Source organism: Aspergillus alliaceus (assembly GCF_009176365.1).
Source record: "Aspergillus alliaceus strain CBS 536.65 unplaced genomic scaffold BDW43scaffold_1, whole genome shotgun sequence".
Taxonomy (NCBI): Eukaryota; Fungi; Ascomycota; class Eurotiomycetes; order Eurotiales; family Aspergillaceae; genus Aspergillus; species Aspergillus alliaceus.
The window spans coordinates 1,028,335-1,042,442 of record NW_022474684.1 but is presented as its reverse complement, the minus strand read 5'-3'; the positions used below and the strand labels follow the sequence as shown (position 1 = coordinate 1,042,442).

Sequence of the window (14,108 nt, the reverse complement as noted above, 5' to 3'; positions counted from 1 at the left end):
TGGACTTTCTGATCCAAAGTGGAGCCGATGTTGACCTTCAGGATGACTACGGGCAGACAGCTTTGCATAAAGCGGTATGCTCCAAAGGGCATGCTATGAGGCTGCTGGTGAATAATCATGCGGATGTTTTTGCTAGGGACATGTTTGGGCAGACCGCACTTCATATAGCGGCCAAATCCGGGCTCAAGAACGATGTTTATTTTCTACTTGGTCACGGAGCCTCAGCGGACGATAAAGATGACAGCGGGCAGACAGCACGAGATTTGGCCGCTAAGGCAGGAGAAATAGATGTGGTGAAGCTTTTGAATTCTATGACTTTGGGGTCTAAGTAATATTAGGCGGATATGATAACATGTGGTAAGCACACAGCCCTATTATAGATATCTAGATCAGCGTGGGATGCTCTATGGATTTATGAAAAGTCAGAAGGATGATGCGTTTACCATTATTTTTTTTATTTTGTTTTTATTTGCTAGTTAGTACAGATACGATAGTTACTTTGTGATTCAATCGATATATACCTTGACCAGGTTGAAATTGAGTCAGGCCTGGAGACATCTCAGTGAGCCATAGTGGGGCATTGTTTCCTTGTTGGTGTATGCCGTTGTATTCAGTTGCAATGCATGTTCTTCGCCTCGTGGTTCCGGTCCCACGAGTATGTGAATTATAAGTCATACAATGTATCTAGCTGGGTGTAGGTACGACACATCATGGCTCATATAAGTTGAGCATTCTTAATTCGTTTGAGTACAGGTTGTACTAAGCAAAGCTTAAAAATCGAACATTAAGATTCAGTAATGGAAGTAGATTGTGGGTCAAAGAGACTATGCACGGGTGTATACATTGCACAAAAGCCCAGCTTTTCTATAACAACATAGATTATGACCGTGTGCACTTTCTGAGCAACTATATAACTAGTGATCATTCTAGATTTGATGGCTTTATCTGGTTTTTTCTCTTGAACTGAATTCCAAGTACTTCCTTTGCTTTCCAAGTATAAAAATACTTATGCCGTATAAGGGCGGGTTATGTGATGATTAGTAAGCTCGTGCAATGTTTAACATCTACGTAGATGATACTAGAATGTTTTGGCTTAGCAAAGATCATGTAGATTGAGACAATAACCTATAACTTTTATCAAAGAGACTGATATATTAATGAAACTTCCTTAATTAAGTACAGTGGGAATTTATTGTGGATTTAATCAAATGACGTACCGATAAAGGCGGGACACAAATTTTATCTCCGCCGGCAGAAAAAGATTAATCGCGGGGCATTTCATTTAAAACTCCAACTTGACAAAATTTCACGATACATGAAAGCTCGCACAGCTTGACCTCTTTTTTCTAGAATATACTTATCATCATTTCGTTTAATTCCTCCAATACCAGCCGCCAAAATGTCGAAGCCATTTGATCCCGAGACGGCCGAGAACTTCGAGGATGTTCGTAACCTTGCACCTGGGCTCTTTTTGGGATATAGATTGATTACTGACCCCTTCTAGATGGAGAAGCAGTTTGCAGTCAAGGGTACGTTGCGAAACCGTCGTCTTATCCGAACTCAGTATACTTACGTCCGGCAGCCGTCGAACATTTGATGACCTATTGGTCGATTCTCCAGAAGGTCCGAGGCTCGCAACTTCGGTTGACGAAGATGGACAACGAGATTTACGAGAGCTTCATGAAAGAATTCCCCGACTTCGACCCGGCTGCGACCCTGAATGAGGACGAAATGAAGAGCAAGGCGGGCAAGGAGAAGTGGCGCAACTGGATGAACCAGTACGAGAAGACGATTGATGATTTCAACTTTGGCACCATGCTGCGCTCGAACCCCAAGTTCGAGTACGACCAGGACACTACGATTTTTGGTAGGTTCCCCCGTCTCATTAGGTTCGCGCTTCGTCGAGCAACGCGGGGTTAACAAAGAATCAGCCGTGCGCATGCAATTCTACGCTATTGAAATCGCCAGGTGAGCACAGGTACCCTTAGATTGGCGCCAAATTTTCTGACATGGACTAGAAACCGTGCCGGTCTGAATGACTGGATTTATGAGAAGGCCAACCCGGAAAAGACGAGCTCATAAAGCTAACGTTATCCCTTTGTTCTCACCCCAATGATTATAGTCAAGGGGAACACGGTCCACCGGCAGACTGACTTCCGTCAAGTACGATCTACTCACGTTGTAGACTCCCAGCTTCCGGAGCGCTATGCAGATGACCTTGGTATCTGATAGATGACCCTCGACTTTCTATAGATTACTTAAAAGCAAATCATGTACATACATTACGGTTTGTGTAGGTAGTTTGGATCCAATGGTACAGTACAATGTGGATCACGGGGCTATTGATACCGCCGAAGAACAATGGCAACGCAACCCCATTGATTTTCCTCCACAACCTCACCAATTCCTGGACAACTTTAACAATCAGTAAAGCCAAGAATAGCACAATGGTTCTACATAGGTTGCATATCTTGCTTATCTCATGGCTGGCCGTGCCCCTCTTTTCTATATCTCTACCCTTCAAGTCGTCCATCCAACACAAAGACCATGAAGTACTCGGTCTCAAAGCAATGACATAACATTCAAATTCATTATGATAAGTATCTATCAAGTCAAGCGCCGCTTGGACTGGAACCCAAGTTGGTTGTCGCTTTTCAGCTTCACCACCAAAAAACACATTTCAACTCTTGGCTTTGCGTTCCTTTTCGCTTTATTGGCCAGCGCTGCTTCTCCGGCTTTTGCTATACTACTTGGAGAGACCTTCGAAGCTTTGGCAGCATTCGGTAGTGATCAAATCACTGGTCAGGAGCTGATGCAGAAGACAAAAACAACCTGTGTCAAGTTAGCATGCTTAGGTGTCTATAGTTGGTTCTGTAACAGCATCTATTTCATTCTTTTTGTCATCTTTGGAGAATTACAAGTCGCCAATGCGCAGGGGGTACTCTTCAATGGGCTCATGCGAAATAACCAGGAATGGTTCGAAACACAACAGGATGGAACCCGGGCCTTTTTAACCTACCTCCAAACGTTAGTATACCCTGAGTTGTTCTATGCTTGTCTAACGTCTAATAGCCAAATCAATGAGTTGCAGAAATCAACCTCTCAGCCTCTGGGGCTGCTATTGCAGTATACTTTCCGAGCCATTGCCTCGCTAGCATTGGCCTTCTACACTTCTTGGAACCTCTCTCTGGTCACACTGGCGGGAATTCCGTTATTTTCCGCCATGACTTCGATCATATCAGCCAAGATCAAGTCCAGGATTGAAGCACAGCAGGGCGAACTCGCCGGAGCATCCAAAGTTGTCAACAGCGCTACTAGTTCGATTGGTACGGTGAAGTGTCTAAACGGCGAAGCCTTTGAACTTCAAAATTTCTCGAACAGAGTTGACAAGGCTGCCTCCCAGTATCTTAAGCAAGCGCGGTTGAATGCCATCCAGATAGCACTCATCCGATTGATGACGTATGGCATGTTTGTTCAAGGTTTCTGGTATGGTAGCAATTTGGCATCATCTAGACGACTCTCCGCTGGTGACGTTTTAAGAACATTCTGGGCTTGCTTAAATGCCGCCCAGTCCATCGAATTTATCATGACACAAGTCATTGTATTAGATAAAGGCGCAGTTGCAGCTTCCGCATTGAAGACTATGGACAATCAGAGCAAAGACGGGGGCCCGAAAGAAATGAAGGGCGCGATATATCCATGTCATTGCGATGGTGATATTGAAGTGAGAGAGGTAAGATTTGCAACCTAAGTCCTGAGTGTAGTGATTCCTAACCGATCTAGCTTTCTTTTGCATACTCATCCCAGCCGGATAGGCTAAGCATAAACTCGGCAAGTTTCTTCTTCCCAGCGGGGGAAACAACTTTTGTTATCGGGAGGAGCGGTTCTGGGAAAAGCACTCTAGGTCAACTCCTTACTCGGATATACTCGCCAACCTCTGGTGAAATTCTTATCGATGGCATACCCATACAAACCTTGAGCAAGCATTGGATCAAGAAAAATTTCACCCTAGTAGAACAACGGAGTATTCTCTTCAACGAATCCATCTTCATGAATATAGTCTTTGGAGGGCAGGACTATGATCAGATCCGAAAGGAAGATGTCCAAAAGTGCATCGATCTGGCCATGTTACAAAGTGTAATCGACCACATGCCAAATGGTATCGACACCTGCGTGGGCTATAGCGGTAGCTGCCTAAGCAGCGGCCAGCGGCAAAGGGTGGGAATCGCCAGAGCTAGATTGAGGAATACTCCAGTTCTGATCCTGGACGAGCCCACAAGTTCTCTAGACGGGACAAATCGTCGCGAGGTGATTCGAGCAATCCGGGAGTGGCGTAAAGGAAAGACAACCATCATCATCACCCATGACATGTCGCACATCTCGGACAGAGACTTTGTTTATGTCCTGGACCAAGGCTCTGTTGCACAAGCTGGATACAGATTTGAGCTTGAGAAAGTCGCAGGCAATGAGAAGTTCTTTCCCTCCGACGAGAAGAACTCCCTGCGGGCTGATCCCGACTCTCCGCATGAAGTTCAGAACATGTTCTCAGAGGCAACCCTAGTGGATTCAATCCGCATGACGACAAAAAGTCGGCGTATATCTTCCGTGATTATGGGCTTTAGACCCGAATCATACAATGAAAAATGCCCAAAGCCCGGGCTTTCTTTTGTGACCACACCACAGCGGGGCTTGCAAGACCCTTATGGAGTGCCGCTGGAAGTTCTCGAAAAAGGCGCGACTAGATCAATTCAGCTCTCTGATGATTTCCGCAGAGGATCCAGACACCGCAGAAGTATGCACCGCATACGGCGCCAAACAATGTCCCTGTCTCAGATAATGCTCACAATAATACCAAACCTGACCATTGGGCAACGTGTTCTTCTGCTTCTTGGGTGTTTATTTACGCTATGCCACTCAAGTTCCACGCCTATATTCTCGTATTTCCTCGCAAAGTTGCAGGCAACTTTCTTCAACAAGCATCCGGGCACCCTAAAATGGGCGCTGGCTGTTTTGGGAATCTCAATATCTGATGGAATTATATCATTTTTTATGCATTATCTTCTGAGTCTATGTGGCCAGGCTTGGGTAGATAGTCTCCGAAAAAAGGCATTCCGCCGAGTTCTCGATCAGCCGCAGGAATGGTTCGAGGAAGAAGAGAATAATCCGTCACAGCTTACTGCTTGCCTAGCTCGAGACGGTGAGGAAATGCGAGAGATACTTGGCCGCTTCGGTGGCTATGTCTTGGTTGCTACTTCGATTACCATTATAGCCACTATATGGAGCTTGGCTCTGTGTTGGAAACTAACACTGGTCGCGCTTTCCAGTGGTCCTATCATATACGCAATTACAAGAGGTTTCGAGCGAATCAGTGGACTGTGGGACGGACGCTGTAATGAGGCTAGAGATGCGGCGTCAGAGGTTTTCGTTGAGACTTTCTCGGAGATACGCACGGTACGAACCTTGACACTTGAGCCATTCTTCCAGGGCAAACACACGAAGGCCTTGTCAAGATGTCTGACAACTGGATTGAGGAGAGCGGGTTATACAGGGTTTATTTTTGGTCTAGTGGAGTCCACAATTTTATTTGTCAGCGGTATGTAGCCATGACCCTTACATGAACTATATTTATTGAAACTAACGTACATAGCGTTGATTTTCTACTACGGGGGAATTCTGGTGTTAGTTCCAGGATACACCGTAGAGGATATCCTGACGGTCTTCTCAATGCTCTTGTTCAGCATTGGATATGCAAGCGTGGTGCTGTCTTGGAGTTAGTATATCTCCCTTATGCTGAACATTCGCTGACTTTCTAGTCCCGCAAATCAGTGCCTCACGGGAAAGAGGATCCCGGCTCTTACGGCTTGCAAATCTTACCGGGGAGGCGCACGAGCATATAGGAACCGTGCGCATCGAAATGCCAGCTCCAGTGAAGTTCAGCAACCTGAACTTCCAATACCCGTCCCGCCCAAATGCACCAGTTCTGAAAGATGTCTCCTTCACTATTTTCGAAAACTCGTGTACGGCGATTGTTGGGTGCTCCGGGTCAGGAAAGTCGACGATAGCCTCGCTCCTGCTAGCTCTGTACGAATCGCCTTCTGCAGCTATTTCACTCGGGGGAATTGATATTGGCAAGCTCCACACGCCAACTCTTCGCTCGCTTATCGCGATCGTCTCACAGCAGCCTACGATATTTCCAGGAACCATCGAAGCTAACATCAGCTATGGGCTGGACGTAACGCCTCTTCGGACCCTGCGCAACGTACGCGATGCAGCAAAGGCGGCCGGAATTGATGGTTTCATCTCATCCCTTCCGCAAGGCTACTCTACCGTTATTGGGGATGGAGAAGTTGGTCTATCTGGAGGACAGGCGCAGCTATTGGTAATTGCCCGGGCACTTGTCCGTCGACCCCGGATCTTAATCCTAGACGAACCCACATCGAGCCTTGATCCAGCCAGCGCCGAGCTCATCCGACATACTGTGCAGAAGCTGGTTGCATCTCGGCTAGGGCTCACGGTGATTATCATCACACACGCGAAAGAGATGATGGAGATTGCGGATAACATTGTGGTTCTGGACCATGGGTGTGTTGTTGAAAGCGGGCCATATAATACGCTGGCAAAACGGCCTGGTCATCTGCAGGCATTGATAAATGATGGAACATAGTAACTTAACAAATTGATTCTGAATAACACAATCTGAACGTCAAATAGAATAAGCTATCAGGCCTTGACCCTACCCAGGAAGATTTTTTTGATATTGTTCATTATTCCAAGCGTTCGTTCCCGATTTCCCAACCCACTGTTGCAATACCAACCATCGCTCAATACCAGTTGCTCTAGTCCGAGACAGAAGCTCGCCCAGTCGACGGCATACCCTACCGCGATGAGCTCATCCACTTCGAACACCAGTTGCGGGTTACATCGCCCTATCCAATATGTAGCGGGCAATGTCCACTGAGCGGCTTCTAGTAGATTGCGCGTGTCTTGAACCCTTTCCAAACAGTAAGGACGACTTTCATAGATCATGTCAACCATGTATATCGCAATATCAAGAGGGAGATTCTCAATTGCTGAACGCGCTCGCACGTCCTTATTTTCCTGCACGTTCCGTTCTCGCGTCACTTGTACCATCAGCTCTTGTAGTCCGGCAATCCGCAACGGACTTCCCAATGTATGAGCTTTGCGTTGTACCCTCGGGTCCTCAAGAACATGCGCCGATAATTCCACAGGCTGTGGCCTGAGCCAGTTCGCACCTTGCTTACGGCAGAACTCGCCAGTAATTGGATGCCCCAATTTCAGAAACCAAGATGAGTTATTTCCCTTCCAAAACGCCTTCACAGCCCGAGTAAACTCCCGCAGATGCCGCATGATAACATCATGTCCAATCACCCGGTCAAGAAGCATCCAGCAGTGAGCGTGGATCGGATATCCGACGCGATACCTCCACCCCCTGCGCCGATCCGACCTCAGCACCGGGGCCATATGGAAGGAAGTCCCTTTATTGGGCGATCCGTAAATGCGTGCCTTCTCCGGGTTGGTGGGCACATGGTCAAGCCGTCCTGGATTATAAGTCTTCGCGCCTATCCCAGAGAGATATATATCGCAGGCCCCGCGGTCGTCAATTACTATACAGGTCAGTATCTGTAGGAGGGTAAAGAGGCGAACTCACTTGCGCGGTAGTAGATTGACCACAGCGAGGGATTCTTGCGGAACCACGTCTGTTCCAGCTCGGCGGATGACACCATGATAGTTTCGCTCCAGCTCTGATCGGCTTTTCTTCTCCATGCTTCTCGTTCGTTTATTATGTCTTGCCTTTCACGCACCTCGATCTCGATCCCACATACTGTACAGCAGATTTTTGTCTCTAACGGATGTTCGCACCTATCGCGGTACTTGCTCAGTATGGTCCCCATTTTTGCGACGTGGAGTGCTAGATAGTAGCAGAAGGACGCGAGGGTGGTAGCTGAGATACTGCCGTTGCTGCTGATACTGCCAACAGGCAAAGGTTTCCGTCGAATATGTCATGTTGAGGGAGGGTTGACCGGATTATACACCCTGCATTACTTCATCGTTGAATGGTACAGGCTTGAAGCGGTTCCATGGATACATGTCACCAGTCGTGTGCCTTATAGCCATGTGTCATATGTGATAGTTCGGGCTATGATGATGAAGCTACGGAGATGAGGTTTAATACTAGGAAGTGTTCTCTGGGAGAGCGAACGGTGGATACTAACACTGCAAAAGCGTATGTGGCCCTGCAGGATGGCTCACCGGTGGAAATACCCTTACCATTTCCGAGCCACGACGGGATGATGTCGACAGCAGGAGGTATACGCAGTTCTATTGCCGACTTGTTAGTTATCTATCAGGCTTACATAGAGGCGACTTAGAATTCTTCCAAGTTCCCCAAAGAAAACCCACAACCCATTCAAAGAAATTGACCACATCTGGCAAGGAAGGCTTCTAATTCAATCCCGACACTGAGAGTGTACAGCTATGCGTCGGGGCGGTGTTGCATGCAGCTTCCAGGCCCTCTAGCCCTACCTGCGGACGAGAAAGATTGCTCACAATTACCCATAGAGGCCGTTAGAAAATTACCACGCCTCGCTATATACCCATGGAGGCATGATCAGAGACTCTATAACCTTTTGCGCTCAATTTCCAGAGACGCAAAGCTCCATGATAGTGCTTGGCAACTCCACGTCCCTCAACTATGGCGGCCAACGGCTCATCGCAGAGATGTTGATTGAAATTATATTTGGGGAACAGTGATACAGGTGATAGTCGGTTGAACGTCGAATTCATTCTCTCGCGTGCCCGTGAAAATATACTCGCCAATACTATGGCTATGGCCAACATTCGCCAGATACTGGATTCCAATCGCACGGCTAAGACAGCCACTTTTTCTTGGACTCATATCTGGGTCATTATACAATGAGCCCAAATCATTCTTTTTGGAGGTGACTCTAAAGCCGGGCCCAAGATGGTTTGCCACTGTGGTACTATGGTATTGAGGAGGAAGCTTTCCCTCTTGAGCCTTACCACAAAGACACATTCACGTAGTTGACATCACATGATGAGATTGGAAGTCGAGGACGCTTTTGCAATTATGGCATGGATTATTGTATCCTCATGTTTATTACCGACGAGAGTGACCAAGTCACGTCACTTTTGTGGAGGTTTGATCCGAGTGTATTGAGCGAGCCAGAGCCCTTGGAAAGAAACTGCCCACCTGATAACCAAGTGCAAAGTAGCGATGCTATAGTAATTGCATGTGTCTGTAGGTCTGCAATACTCCTAATTGACATAAATCGAGGGCCACTTCTTTCTCGACATCTTACACATCGACTAATCTAGTTTCATAATACAAGGTATACTAACTACTCTCCTTGTGATATAATAGCAATGGAAGAGATTTGCCTCCAGAGGTCAAATTGCCAAAACAGAGCATCTAGAGATCAACAAGAAGAGGGAGGCAACTCTACTCGCAAGTGCCGGGGTGTGGGGTGGGTTTGGAAGAAATGGTCATCATGTACATCCACAAAGGATATGTTATCCTTGCCGTCGGTGGCAATGGCGAAAAAGTACGGCATAGCAGGATTACTAGATCTTTGCCATTGTAATCGCAGCCTCATTCTATAGCATATGTTCACCTTTAAATTTCCCTTCCTAAGCAGACCATCCATGTCCTCTAGCGCTTGAACTCTCCACCCATCTAGAATGGGACAAGGAGCAGTATCGTACAGCAATTGGGATTGATCATAGTGCATGGTATCCATGGTAATGCTTTATAATACCAATGCGTGGCTACCGCCGGTGTGGTCTAAAGCTCCTGCGGATATGGTTTTCTAGAGATATTTTTAGATGGTTCTAATAGAACTGATTTTCAACTATTAGGGATGCACAGTAGAGTTATAAGTGGGGCATCTTTGCCTAGGTCTTTTAAATGCTCCTGGGGTGCGGCATTGTGAAGAGCGACTTATCTTGAGTATATTTAAAGAAACCAGATAGATCATAGTCATAACCACATTGAACATTTTTCAAGACTACATTATCGACAACTTCCTAAACCGCCTAAAGGAATATGGACTGACTCCCGACCAACCCATTGGCGTAGACCTTGCTCTCTAATATTGAAGCAGTACTCTTCCACATAGGGTTTTCCCGGCTTATTGCCTTGCTCTTGTTGTCAAGCTGAACTGTCAACAAGCGCTTTTGCAACTAGAGCACTATAAAGTGGCATTGGTTATTTTAGCCAAGGCAGAATTACCCCCGAGACCCACTATGAATCCCGAAACTGCTCAAACCATGGGATTAGAGGTCGGATTGAGCTACACATTCCGCAAAACATAGATTACTTTGATTCTTCTTGTCACCAAGAAATGCGCGTGTAGTGTAGTGGTAAGCATGTTGCCTTCCCACGTTAACGTAGGAATAGGCAGCGACCCTGGTTCGAATCCTGGCGCGCGCAAAATCTTTTTCACATATTACCTGGATTTTTTCTTACGATATAAGTAAGCTGCGTGTTGGTTGGTGGGGTAATGTCTCAGGGACGGGCCACAGATTTTCCGTACAGTGGCGCAGAGAATAAGAGACAACTCTTTAACTTAAAGAAACATGGCCGACACATTGGTCTCATTACTTTTTTATCTATCGTAAATAGAATAATCTCCATGATGATGAATGAAATGAAGAAAGAAAAAAAGCAAGAAGTTCCAAAAAACATACAACAGCCGGGATTATAAGTATGATGGTGCTCACTGGGTACCATGTAAGCGCGGTGCTGCTCTATTCAGGCCAGCGTTCACCTACCTGAATATTTCTCACCCGGTCTAACAAAGATGTCTCACCCGCATGTATGGTCAGAGCGGGTTTTAGACAGAACGGCCCATCCAAAAAGCTCTGATAAGATGACTCTCCTTATACTGCCTATCTCTTCCAAGATTATCCTTCTCTGTTTTATATTTTCCCAGTCTATCTTTCCTTCCTCGAGCCTTTGACAAGCTGCTGCTAAGATGACAGGAAAAGATTCAATATCAACTTTTACTGCTTGGTGCATTTCTACTTTTCTGTCTTGATCATCATATATGTCACTGCATTCACCACAGCTATTGCAACAGATTTGGATGCTGGTCTTAACCGCGGGAAGCTACACTTCTGCTGTAGTGGCTTTATTGATCGCGACATTCTTTAGTGCTATTTCATAAAAATTGAGATATACTGTACTGGCAACTTCATGCAAGAGAAACAAAGAATGGATTGCCCAGCAATATCGGACACAGACCCTGAGAATGTAGCGCACTTACAGATGAACCATTTTTATTGGCGATTTGAATGTTTGGAGTACACAGGTCAGGTGGACCGTAAAGAAGATGAGTTAGGCGCCCCACATATCTTGGCGCTCAGAACGGTCCACCTCAGCTATTAAATACTGTAACATTTCCTGTGAAATTCATTTTCATCATTGCCGTCCACAAATAAGTTTTAATTTCAAGTTATTCTTTAACTAGATTACTTGAAGGATCTTTTTTTTCTTGCTTTTTATAAAATGGACCGTGACGATATTTCAATAAATTGAAGAGAAGATCCTACAGAGTCTGTTAGGGTAGAGAAGGTAAAAGAATAAACAGTTTCTAAGTGCTTATTAACTAATTGCAAAGTACCTTCTAACTACTTTGGAAGTACTTAGAAATAATTTGTTCTAACTGGAGGTATTTATCTATTAAGCTGGCTGGTTATAAGCATGAAAGGATCAGATAGGCTGGTAATTAAAACTTGTAAGGTACGAGCCAGTTGGTTTGCTAACCCCATCACATGACTAGTTTCGGTCCACCTTGGCGTCTTAACGCGCCTACATGACCTGTAACCTGGAATGGATTCGTTGGCACCTTACACTGGGCAGTATCATCCAATCACATCCCTGCCGCCCCGCCATGTAACGTCCTTGACAATGAAAATGAACGGCCAGCCAATCGAAGCCCAATGCCGAATTCGTTGCAGCTTACAATCGAGACTGAAACATACAAAAGGAATGAGCGTCTAGCTTTTATAAGTCACGTAAGACAGCACTTGTAGGCCAACAAATTCAGAGGACGTGCTGATGTAAACAAACACCCTTGGGACTATGATTTTAAAAAACAACCCATCCTGTTCATATCATTCATATAAAGAGTTACGAATGCCCAGGGCTGGGGAACAAAATAGGAAAGAATATAGGTATCATGAAATAAAAGCTGTTACCCTTCAGTGTAGTCACAGATCTACTATGAGTACACTTGCATTGTCCTAGCACACATGCATCTCCTCAAATCCACAATTAAGTTTAAAACGTACATACTCATCGATGCGGCTAGAGCCGTTCGAATTGACTTGGCCGCCTTCCATCTCATCCATGTCCCGAATAAATTTGTCGATATACTCACCCGCGCCACTCAGATAGAGAATTCTCGCGATAGCATGATGAACCTTCAGAAAATCAACGGAAGGGTGGTCTATTTTTTGGTCCGGGGTAAGATAAAGCGTACGGGTAACTGGAAGCTGTATAATGCGAACAAATTGATTTGGGTTCGCATAGTCGATCTTGTACTGGTGATCACTTATATGCTCAAAAGCGATCTCAAAATTACCAAACAATGTGTGGGCATCCTTAGTCAAAGTGAGTGCATTCATTGGTCGGTCAATGTCGGTCCCACTAATGAGGGGAATAATGGTAGGATTGAACATATTGAGAATCTTGTGTGCCATCTCCTTAGACTCGGACTAGGTAGACTGTAAGTAAGAGGTCAAAGATGGCGAGCAGTAAGCGTACGTACTAGCTTCTGTTCTCCGCTATTACTGGAGAGGGACATAAGAGAGTGTGGGAATATATGTGCTACTTCCAGATATGCCATCTCATTTCTCTCCGGCAATAAAGATTCTCCATCATCATCTTTGAGATTGTCTCCATCTTTTTCGAATCGTTCCTGAGCTTCATTGACAGAAAATTTACGAGCTACGACACATCTATGACGGTCGCGTTCAAGACAGTCATCTTGTAAAGATTTGAGGCGTTGCGGAGTGCCAATACCTCCTCCTTCAGAGAGTTGAAGACGGGAAAGAGGGCCCGGCGTATTATAAGGGGTTTTTGAAGCTAAGGCCTTCACTGAATGATTATCAGCATCACGCGTATTAGGATAGGTGCATCGCAACATACAGGGTAAGAAGAAATTGTCCATTAAAGTCTTGGCAAATTTGACTAGTCCGTCACGGAGGACATCAGTACCTTCGGTGGTCCAGGTAGTGAAACTTCCCAAGCGAGAAAGACTTTGTGCGAGGTTGAAATCATTACTCTTCGAGATCCCATCCAAATGTTCCTCAATAAAACAGAAAAAGAATCTTAAAAAGCTATCCTTATCGGAAACCTCATTTTTGACAAGACGAACAAGCGTAACGGGTTTTAAACCTTTGCCGATCGGGTCTGAATGTTCAAAATGTTTGACGAGGGTATCAAAAAGTCTCATCGCTGCATCATGGTCTTCTCTTGTCAAGAGTTGGGGTAATGGAACGATGACCCCTTCCAGTGACATGCGGTGTCGGATATGTGGAGCAGCTATTGTTACGTTCACGGGATAAAATGTGATTATTCAAATTAATTATTGCTATGGGTGAGGCGGTCTGTTCTAGTTGATGATTGACTTTGAGATTTTCAGGTAAGAAGAGCGTTCTTATATAGATCGAAAGCCCATCTCTAAACCGACATCAGCGATGCCTTCGGTTTCGGCTTTACTATATTCCGCTCTGGATCCCTCTCAGCCGCTTCTGGCCCTTCTCTCACTGGTTTCACTGGTTGCCAATCAGGATCTGTAGTCTGGGTGCACCTGTGCATGTGATATGCTTTTGATAGAACGTGTAGTACAAGCTACTATTTGGAATATACAAGGATGTTCTTTTCTTACTTGGATGAAATATTCACCTGCCCACCTTGAAAGCATTTACGTTAGCGCATATTAATCTACCAGCAAATGCACATAAGATAGTCAAATGTTGATCTAAATCTAAAGCAAGATTTGGCGGCATTTCAAGTAATTTGCAGCGCAAATTTGACGAAACAAAGCATTCACCACCTTGTC

The 14,108-nt window shown here is 45.4% G+C and overlaps 4 protein-coding genes and 1 non-coding gene across 5 annotated transcripts; 3 read left to right on the top strand and 2 right to left on the bottom strand.

The window, feature by feature from the left end:
* Window positions 1–1,399: 1,399 nt before the first annotated feature.
* On the top strand, window positions 1,400–2,082 carry BDW43DRAFT_305392 (polysaccharide biosynthesis domain-containing protein; the record flags this gene model as incomplete). Its single annotated transcript, XM_032045787.1, has 5 exons — window positions 1,400–1,444; window positions 1,505–1,529; window positions 1,583–1,867; window positions 1,932–1,968; window positions 2,019–2,082. The coding sequence occupies 5 exons, from the start codon at window positions 1,400–1,402 to the stop codon at window positions 2,080–2,082; spliced, it is 456 nt and encodes a 151-aa protein (XP_031906457.1).
* Window positions 1,845–5,593, top strand: BDW43DRAFT_258710 (uncharacterized protein). Its single transcript, XM_032040003.1, has 4 exons — window positions 1,845–1,968; window positions 2,019–3,733; window positions 3,784–5,398; window positions 5,460–5,593. Exons 2-4 carry the CDS (start codon window positions 2,594–2,596, stop codon window positions 5,462–5,464), a joined length of 2,760 nt encoding a protein of 919 aa, XP_031906456.1. The 5' UTR covers window positions 1,845–1,968; window positions 2,019–2,593; the 3' UTR covers window positions 5,465–5,593.
* A 1,127-nt stretch (window positions 5,594–6,720) lies between these two features.
* Window positions 6,721–7,745, bottom strand: BDW43DRAFT_305390 (uncharacterized protein; the record flags this gene model as incomplete). Its single annotated transcript, XM_032045786.1, has 2 exons — window positions 6,721–7,625; window positions 7,670–7,745. The coding sequence occupies 2 exons, from the start codon at window positions 7,743–7,745 to the stop codon at window positions 6,721–6,723; spliced, it is 981 nt and encodes a 326-aa protein (XP_031906455.1).
* Window positions 7,746–10,384: 2,639 nt separating this feature from the next.
* On the top strand, window positions 10,385–10,471 carry BDW43DRAFT_t4. Its single transcript has one exon. It is a non-coding gene; the product is annotated as a tRNA-Gly (tRNA).
* A 2,268-nt stretch (window positions 10,472–12,739) lies between these two features.
* BDW43DRAFT_258660 (uncharacterized protein) lies at window positions 12,740–13,653 on the bottom strand. Its single transcript, XM_032040002.1, has 2 exons — window positions 13,193–13,653; window positions 12,740–13,141 (listed from the first exon to the last, which is right to left on the bottom strand). Exons 1-2 carry the CDS (start codon window positions 13,563–13,565, stop codon window positions 12,783–12,785), a joined length of 732 nt encoding a protein of 243 aa, XP_031906454.1. The 5' UTR covers window positions 13,566–13,653; the 3' UTR covers window positions 12,740–12,782.
* Between the last annotated feature and the right edge of the window lie 455 nt (window positions 13,654–14,108).